The sequence below is a fragment of the Aotus nancymaae genome, unplaced genomic scaffold (assembly GCF_030222135.1).
Source record: "Aotus nancymaae isolate 86718 unplaced genomic scaffold, 86718_ANA_hifiasm-v0.15.2.pri h1tg000012l, whole genome shotgun sequence".
NCBI classification, from domain to species: Eukaryota; Metazoa; Chordata; class Mammalia; order Primates; family Aotidae; genus Aotus; species Aotus nancymaae.
This window is the reverse complement of record NW_026988423.1, coordinates 39,722,922-39,732,174: the sequence shown is the minus strand read 5'-3', so window position 1 is coordinate 39,732,174 and position 9,253 is coordinate 39,722,922. Positions and strand designations below refer to the sequence as shown.

At 56.5% G+C, this 9,253-nt stretch overlaps 1 protein-coding gene across 1 annotated transcript; it reads left to right on the top strand.

Moving 5' to 3' along the window:
* The first annotated feature begins 5,436 nt into the window (after positions 1-5,436).
* On the top strand, positions 5,437-5,619 carry LOC135274584 (cx9C motif-containing protein 4-like). The gene has a single exon (XM_064375322.1). The coding sequence runs from the start codon at positions 5,437-5,439 to the stop codon at positions 5,617-5,619; it is 183 nt and encodes a 60-aa protein (XP_064231392.1).
* Positions 5,620-9,253: the final 3,634 nt, after the last annotated feature.

The following is a 9,253-nucleotide window of genomic DNA, read 5'->3' as shown; positions in this document are numbered from 1 at the left end:
CCTCCGCCTCCGCCTCCCCCTCTCCGCCTCCGCCTCCGACTCTCCGCCTCCGCCTCTCGGCCTCCGCCTCCGCCTCCGCATCTCCGCGTCCGCCTCCGCCTCTCCGCCTCCGCCAGTCCGCCTCCGCCTCTCCGTCTCCGCCTCCGCCTCTCCCCCTCCGCCTCTCCGCCTCCGCCTCCGCCTCCCCGTCTCTTTGCCTCTGCCTCCCCGCCTCTCCGCCTCCGCCTCCGCCTCCGCCTCCCCGCCTCTCCGCCTCCGCCTCTGCCTCTCCGCCTCCGCCTCCGCTTCTCCGCCACTCCGCCTCCGCCTCCGCCTCTCTGCCTCTCCGCCTCCACCTCTCCGCCTCTCCGCCTCCGCCTCTGCCTCCGCCTCCGCCTCTCCGCCTAGCCCTCCGCCTCCGCCTCTCTGCCTCCGCCTCCGCCTCCGCATCCCCGCCTCCGCCTCTCCGCCTCCGCCTCCGCCTCCGACTGGGCCTCCCCGCCTCTCCGCCTCCACCTCTGCCTCTCTGCCTCTCCGCCTCTGCCTCTCCCCCTCTCCGCCTCCGCCTCTGCCACTCCGCCTCTCCGCCTCCGCCTCCGCCTCTCCGCCTCTCCGCCTCCGCCTCCGCCTCTCCGCCTCTCCGACTCCGCCTCCGCCTCTCCTCCTCTCCGCCTCTGACTCCGCCTCTCTGCCTCCGCCTCCGCCTCTCCGCCTCCGCCTCTCCGCCTCTCTGCCTCCGCCTCTCCACCTCCGCCTCCGCCTCCGCCACTCCGCCTCCGCCTCCGCCTCCGCCTCCGACCCTCCGCCTCTCCGACTCCGCCTCTCCGCCTCTCCGTCTCCGCCTCTCCACCTCCTCCTCTCCGCCTCCGCCTCTCCGCCTCTGCCTCCGCCTCTCCGCCTCTGCCTCTCCGCCTCTGCCTCTCCGCCTCCGCCTCTCCGCCTCCGCCTCCGCCTCCGCCTCTCCGCTTCCACCTCCGCCTCTCCGCCTCCGCCTCCGCCTCTCCGCCTACGCCTCCGCCTCCGCCTCTCCGCCTCCGCCTCTCCGCCTCCGCCTCCACCTCTGCCTCTCCGCCTCGGCCTCTCCGCCTCCGCCTCTCCGCCTCCGCCAACACCTCCGCCTCTGCCTCTCCGCCTCCCCCTCTCCGCCTCCGCCTCCGCCTCCACCTCTCCGCCACCGCCTCTCCGCCTCCGCCTCCGCCTCTTCCTCCGCCTCTCCGGCTCCGCCTCCGCATCCGCTTCCGCCGCCACCTCTACGCCTCCGCCTCCGCCTCCGCCTCTCCGCCCCCGCCTCTCCGCCTCCGCCTCCGCCTCCGCCTCTCCGCCTACCCCTCCGACTCCGCCTCTCCGCCTCCGCCTCCGCCTCTGCCTCTCCGACTCCACCTCTCCGCCTCCGACTCTTCGCCTCCGCCTCCGCCTCCGCCTCTCCGCCTCCGCATTGTCTGGAATACTAGACTAGGTTCAAAGGTTTCTTTTCTTATATTGCTGACATTCCTTTTAAAGAGAAGCATCTAACATGTGAAAGAATAAAACTCTTACTTAAGTTCCTAGGTATGTGACATGGATAACATGCCACTAAACTATAGGCGGAGGCGGAGAGGCGGAGAGGCGGAGGCGGAGGCGGAGAGACGGAGAGGCGGAGGCGGAGGCGGAGGAGGATATAAAAATATCCCCCACAAACCCATCTTTTTTTTTTTTTCTTGAGACAGAGTCTTACTCTGTCGTCCACGCTGGAGTGCGGTGGTGCCATTTCGGCTCACTACAAACTCAGCTTCCCGAGTTCAAGTGATTCTCCTGCCTCAGCCTCCAGAGTAGCTGGAACTTCAGGCGTACGCCACCATACGCGACCGCCTGCGCGTCCGCCTCCGCCTCCACCTCCGCCTCCGCTTCCGCCTCCCCGCCTCGGCCTCCGCCTCCACCTCCCCGCCTCTCCGCCTCCGCCTCCCCTCCTCTCCACCTCCGCCTCCGCCTCTCCGCCTCCGCCTCCGCCTCTCCGCCTCCGCATCCACCTTTCCGCCTCCCCCTCCGCATCTCCTCCTCCACCTCCGCCTCCCCGCCTCTCCGCCTCCGCCTCCCCGCCTCTCTGCCTCCGTCTCCGCCTCTCCGCCTCCGCCTCTGGCTCCGCCTCTCCGCCTCCGCCTCCCCGCCTCCGCATCTCCGCCTCCGTCTCATCCTCAGCCTCCGCCGCTCCGCCTCCGCCTCTCCGCCTCCGCCTCCGCCTCCGCCTCTCCGCCTCCGCCTCTCCGCCTCCGACTCTCTGCCTCCGCCTCCGCCTCTGCCTCTCCGCCTCTGTCTCTCCGCCTCTCCGCCTCTCCGCCTCTCCGCCTCTCCGCCTCCGCCTCCGCCTCTCCGCCTCTCCGCCTTCGCCTCCGCCTCACCTCCTCTCCGCCTCTGACTCCGACTCTCTGCCTCCGCCTCCGCCTCCGCCTCTCCGCCTCCGCCTCTCCGCCTCTCTGCCTCCGCCTCTCCGCCTCCGCCTCCGCCTCCGCCTCTCCGCCTCCGCCTCCGCCTCCGCCTCTGACTCTCCGCCTCCGGCTCTGCCTCCACCCCTCCGCCTCCGCCTCCGCCACCTCCTCTCCGCCTCCGCCTCTCCGCCTCCGCCTCTCCGCCTCCGCCTCTCCGCCTCCGCCTCTCCGCCTCCGCCTCCGCCTCTCCGCCTCCGCCTCTCCGCCTCCGCCTCTCCGCCTCCGCCTCTCCGCCTCCGCCTTTCTGCCTCTGCCTCCGCCTCCGCCTCTCCGCTTCCGCCTCCGCCTCTCCGCCTCCGCCTCCGCCTCCCCACCTCCGCCTCCGCCTCCGCTTCCGCCTCTCCGCTTCCGCCTTCGCCTCTCCGCCTCCGCCTCCCCGCCTCTGCCTCTCCGCCTCCGCCTCTCCGCCTCCGCCTCCGCCTCTCCGCCTCCGCCTCTCCGCCTCCGCCTCCGCCACCTCCTCTCCGCCTCCGCCTCTCCGCCTCCGCCTCTCCGCCTCCGCCTCTCCGCCTCCGCCTCTCCGCCTCCGCCTCCGCCTCTCCGCCACCTCCTCTCCGCCTCCGCCTCTCCGCCTCCGCCTCTCCGCCTCCGCCTCTCCGCCTCCGCCTCTCCGCCTCCGCCTCCGCCTCTCCGCCTCCGCCTCTCCGCCTCCGCCTCTCCGCCTCCGCCTTTCTGCCTCCGCCTCCGCCTCCGCCTCTCCGCTTCCGCCTCCGCCTCTCCGCCTCCGCCTCCCCACCTCCGCCTCCGCCTCCGCTTCCGCCTCTCCGCTTCCGCCTCCGCCTCTCCGCCTCCGCCTCCCCGCCTCTGCCTCCGCCTCCGCCTCTCCGCCTCCGCCTCCGCCTCCGCCTCTCCGCCTCCGCCTCTCCGCCTCTGCCTCTCCGCCTCCGCCTACGCCTCCGCCTCTGCCTCTCCGCCTCCCCCTCTCCGCCTCCGTCTCCGCCTCCACCTCTCCGCCCCCGCCTCTCCTCCTCCGCCTCCGCCTCTTCCTCCGCCTCTCCGTCTCCGCCTCCGCATCCGCTTCCGCCGCCGCCTCTATGCCTCCGCCTCCGCCTCCGCCTCTCCGCCCCCGCCTCTCCGCTTCCGCCTCCGCCTCCGCCTCCGCCTCTCCGCCTCCACCTCTCCGCCTCCGCCTCTCCGCCTCCGTATTGTCTGGAATACTAGACTAGTTTCAAAGGTTTCTTTTCTTATATTGTTGACATTCCTTTTAAAGAGAAGCATCTAACGGGAAAGATTAAAACTCTTACTTAAGTTCTTAGGTATGTGACATTGATAACATGCCACTAAAGTATAGGCGGAGGCGGAGAGGCGGAGAGGCGGAGATGGAGGTCGAGAGTCGGAGAGGCGGAGGCGGAGGCGGAGGACGATATAAAAATATCCCCCCCACACCCATCTTTTTTATTTTTTTCTTGAGACAGAGTCTTTCTCTGTCGTCCAGGCTGGAGTGCGGTGGTGCCATTTCGGCTCACTGCAACCTCCGCTTCCCGAGTTCAAGTGATTCTCCTGCCTCAGCCTCCAAAGTACCTGGGACTACAGGCGTGCGCCACCATACGCGACGGCCTGCGCCTCTGCGTCCGCCTCTGCCTCCGCATCCGCCTCCCCGCCTCTCCGCCTCCGCCTCCGCCTCCCCGCCTCTCTGCCTCCGCCTCCGCCTCCCCGCCTCTCCGCATCCGCCTCCGCCTCCCCGCCTCTCCGCCTCCGCCTCCGCCTCCTCCTCTCCGCCTCCGCCTCCGCCTCCGCCTCTGCCTCTCCACCTCCGCATTGTCTGGAACACTAGCCTAGGTTCAAAGGTTTCTTTTCTTATATTGCTGAGATTCCTTTTAAAGAGAAGCATCTAACATGTGAAAGAATAAAAGTCTTACTTAAGTTCCTAGGTATGTGACATGGATAACATGCCACTAAAATATAGGCGGAGGCGGAGAGGCAGATAGGCGGAGGCGGAGGCGGAGAGGCGGAGAGTCGGAGGCGGAGGCGGAGGAGGATATAAAAATATCCCCCCCAAACCCATCTTTTTTTTTTTTTTCCTTGAGACAGAGTCTTACTCTGTCGTCCAGGCTGGAGTGCGGTGGTGCCATTTCGGCTCACTGCAACCTCCGCTTCCCGAGTTCAAGTGATTCTCCTGCCTCAGACTCCAGAGTAGCTGGAACTACAGGCGTGCGCCACCATAGGCGACCGCCTGCGCCTCCGCCTCCGCCTCCGCCTCCGCCTCCCCGCCTCTCCGCCTCCGCCTCCGCCTCTCCAAATCTCCGCCTCCGCCTCCGCCTCCCCGCCTCTCCGCCTCCGCCTCTGCCTCTCCGCCTCACCGACTCCGCCTCCGCCTCTCCGCCTCTCCGCCTCCTCCTCCGCCTCTCCTCCTCTCCGAATTCGCCTCTCCGCCTCTCCGCCTCCGCCTCCGCCTCTCCGCCTCTCCGCCTCCGCCTCCGCCTCTCCGCCTCCGCCTCCGCCTCTCCGCCTCCGCCTCCGCCTCCGCCTCTCCCACTCCGCCTCCCCGCCTCTCCTCCTCCGCCTCTCCGCCTCCGCCTCCGCCTCCGCCTCTCCGCCTCCGCCTCCGCCTCCGCCTCTGACTCTCCGCCTCCGCCTCCGCCTCCCCCTCCGCCTCCGCCTCTCCGCCTCCGCCTCCGGCGCCGCCTCCGCCTCTCTGCCTCCGCCTCTCCGCCTCCGCCTCTCCGCCTCCCTGCCTCCGCCTCACCGCCTCTGCCTCCGCCTCCGCCTCTCCGCCTCCGCCACTCCCCCTCCGCCTCCGCCTCCGCCTCTCCGCCTCCGCCTCTGCCTCTGCCTCTCCGCCTCCGCCTCCGCCACCGCCTCCGCTTCTCCGCCTCCGCCTCTGCCTCTCCGCCTCCGCCTCCGCCTCTCCGCCTCCGCCTCGGCCTCCGCCTCTCCGCCTCCGCCTCCGCCTCCGCCTCTCCGCCTCCGCCTCCGGGGATACCTGGAAGTTTTAGCCTCACTGTTCTCAAGGCGGGTTAATTAGCCCAAGAAGCATGATATTCATTTTCTGCATATGCCGCAGAAGGATCCGTGCCAGAAGCAAGCCTGTGAGATACAGAAATGTTTACAAGCCAACAACTACGTGGAAGCAAAGTGTCAGGCTGTCATCCAAGAACTGTGTAAGTGTTGTGCTCAGTATCCGAAGAGAAGGTCTGTCGTCTGTTCAGGATTTGAAAAAGAAGAGGAAGAAACCTAACACTGAAGTCTGCATCGAAGTAACGTTCTGCTGAAGTGCTTCTCCATGTTTCCACAGAATGAATTTTTTTTATCTTCCTGTCTTTCTTTAGGCCAGGTAGCAGCAAATAGCAAATGAAAAAGTCAGCTATAAGAGTTAATGAATATGCCATCTATGCAGGACAGGCAGAAATATAAACACATTAAAAGATAAGTATGCAGAATGTAATAAACTGAGCTGCTAATATAAACCTGTTTAAGAGAAAAAAAAATACCCTACTGTATTTTTAGTAGAGATGGGGTTTCACCATGTTGGTCAGCTCTGGATCTCCTGACCTTGTGATCCGCCTGCCTCTACCTCTCAAAGTGCTGGGATTACAGGCATAAGCCACCATGCCTGACCCAAAATAACTCTTCTTAACATGTTAAGTTTGACATGTTTAAAAGAGTATCACAATTTGAGACATCAAGCAAGCCCCTAGATTTGTGAGTCTGGAGCTTACATATGTGGAGTGGAGATATTTAAACCCTGAGAATGGAGCTTTAATTGTGAGCAGGCTGTATGGAGAGGGAAGCTAAAGATATAGATGTGTATTCAGAACAAGTTCTGAAGGATTCTGGGTTCAGAAAGGGTCCAGAAATAGATGATCCGGAAAGGGAATAGGAGCCAGAAACACAAGCTGAAGAGAAGCCAGTGTGGAGGAGAACCCTAAATGCTGATTTCTGGACCTAAAGGAAGAGTATTTCAAAATAAGAGAGTGACAAACTGCATAGCGCACTGCTGTGAGGTGGGGCAAGATGATATTGTTGGAATTGGCAAGAGGAAGGTTGTTGGCATCCTTTGAGAAAATAGCTTTTTTTGCAGTCTTGGTGGTAGAAGCCAGACTGAAGTGAGATTGTGTGAATGGATGGCAAGAAGTGCCGAGGATGCTTGTGATGAAAGAGCAATGGGAACTACCTGGAGGGGTATCTGAGGTCAAGTGAATGGAACTTGGTGAGCACATGGAGAAATCAAATCAGTGAGAGTTCAAAAAAGAAGGAAATGTGAATTGGCCTTGAAAGATGAAATTGTTTCAGTTGTTTCAAAGGCAGTTCTGTGGAGGGGAGCATTATGAGTACATTGCCACATAAAGGTAGCAATGAAATTTATCGAATCAAGGGAAGATCATGGATTTAATAATTAGGACTACTCTGACTAGAAGTAGTGACAAATATTTAGGGTGGGAACAAGTGATGAAAGGCCTGAAATATGACTATAACGTCTTTTACCCATATATTGTTGGCAAATTAGTCTATATTTAAAATGAATAATTTAGTGCTTTCCTGAACTAATGATGTTTAACTAAGACTAAGAAACCTACTTACTAATATTTAATACATTCCAAACAAGATATTTCCTTTTCTATAATATTTTTTTTTAATAGTGGACTTAAGTTTTGATTAGAGCACATACTAGTGTATATGTTTTTAAATCCATGGTTTTTTACTATTTGTTCATCTAAAGGTCAACAATTCTTGTTTCTTGTGCTTTGTTTTTCATGATTCCTGTTAACCTTTTTCATTTTATTTGGATATTTTATGCCTTTCAATATGTCATAGCCAGAAAAAGACTAGCAGAATACTGGCCAGGAGCGGTGGCTCATACCTGCAATCCCAGCACTTTGGGAGGACGAGTTGGGTGGATCACGAGATCAGGAGATTGAGACCATCCTGGCCAACATGGTGAAACCCTGTCTCTACTAAAATACAAAAATTAGCCAGGCATGGTGGTGCACGCTTGTAATCTCAGCTACTCTTGAGGCTGAGTCAGGGGAATTGCTTTAACCTGGGAGGCAGAGGTTGCAGTGAGACGAGATCACACCACTGCACTCCAGTGCAGCAAGACTCTATTTCCAAAAAGAAAAAAAAAAAACTAGCAGAATACTGTGTTATCTAATATAAAAAGTGGGAATAAATGATTGTTTTTAAATATACAGTTTTCTTAAGAAGTATATTTCAAGAAAATATACATATTAGTGGTTCTGTATTGAAGGTTAGTAGATTTTACAGTCTGAACATTATTTATAATAGTTCCTGAATTCCCAGCCTGGCTCTATAATTTAGTGTAATTTTGGTGCATGGGCCATTGAATGGCATGTAGGTGTATGTTTGTCTTGCCCCACGGGGCATGCTAATTGCTTTGTACTCCCTCCTAGAACTGTTCGTTTTAAGTATTTAGTCACCTTGGTAGAGGTAGGTGAAAATGAAAGCTTAAAATAAGCTATAATTATATTCAGCATTGGTGATATATTACTCTGACAGAGGAATGTAAATTGGATCTAGATATTATATGGTATTAAAGCTGACCTTCCAAGTTTAAGATATGAAATTTGTTAGTTTGTCACATGTGAGCAGTAATGTATTTTTTCTCATTTGAAGAAGCTTTGTATATTGATTTTAAACCACCTAGATTTCTGTTTCCCTCGGCATTCATGTAAGATTATTCTTTTGGGTAATTAAAAATATTTTTCTTATTACTAAAAAAAATAAGTTCATTATATGACAAGTAAATATGCAAAAGGAAAATCAAGAAAAATATATATTATCTACTTAAATAGACACTAACTTGGAGGAAGAGAGAGAGAGAGAGACAGACAGAAAGAGAGAGACTGACTCTGTCTACAGAGAAAGTCTTCCTGTCTAATACCATTAGTTGGTTGGTTGGTTAAAAACATTTGTTAGCATGTAATCATCAAATAAATAATTCAAATATACCCCAAACTTTTTTTTAATTCAATTAAAAGTATAATCATTCTTCCTCTAGATATTTCACGTGGAGCAGACCTTTTCTTGGAATGGGCAAAGGCTGATTGCATAAAACATACCCATAATGCATTGTCTTCCTGGTATTGGTGTTTTAAAGTAGAACAGGATCGTAAAGGCTCTGGCAAAGCAATCTGAGTACAGAACTACTCATCTGTTAAAAAAAAAAATCTTGGTTGGGCGCTGTGGCTCACACCTGTAATCCCAGCACTTTGAGAGGCCAAGGTGGGCAGATCATGAGGTCAAGAGATCGAGACCATCCTGGCCAACATGGTGAAATCCTGTCTCTACTACAAATACAAAAAAAAAAAAAACATTTGCTGAGCGTGGTGGTGCACACCTGTAGTCCTAGCTACTCGAGAGGCTGAGCCAGGAGAATTGCTTAAACCCAGGAGGCAGAGATTGCAGTGAGCTGAGATCATGCCACTGCACTACAGCCTGGGTAACAATGCGAGACCCGTCTCAAAAAAAAAAAAATTTTTGGTACTATGATTTCCCTTTAATATATAGTTGTGCCCACATTTACTTTTACTACAATTTTAAAAAGTAACATATTTTTAGCTTTCCAAAATGTTAGGCTTAGTTTTCATAGAAGTACCTCTTTCCCAATTACGTGTAACCTTTTTGTATCATATTAATTGTATACAGTAGTAAGTACAACTGTCAAGAATGGATTTGGAGATAAACCCAACTGGTTCTGGTGGGAGCAGTGTGTGGGAATGTATGAGAGAGTAGAACGCAGGCCTTGAATTAGCTGACTAGGTGGAGGATAGTTAAGAATGTGTTTGTGTAGCTGCACATATGTACATACATTTCTTATATGTGAACAAAAAAATTTTTGTATAATAGAAAAT

Excerpts from the sequence above, each read along its gene's own strand:
- LOC135274584 (XM_064375322.1), top strand. The coding sequence starts at position 5,437 with ATGCCGCAGAAGGATCCGTGCCAGAAGCAAGCCTGTGAGATACAGAAA.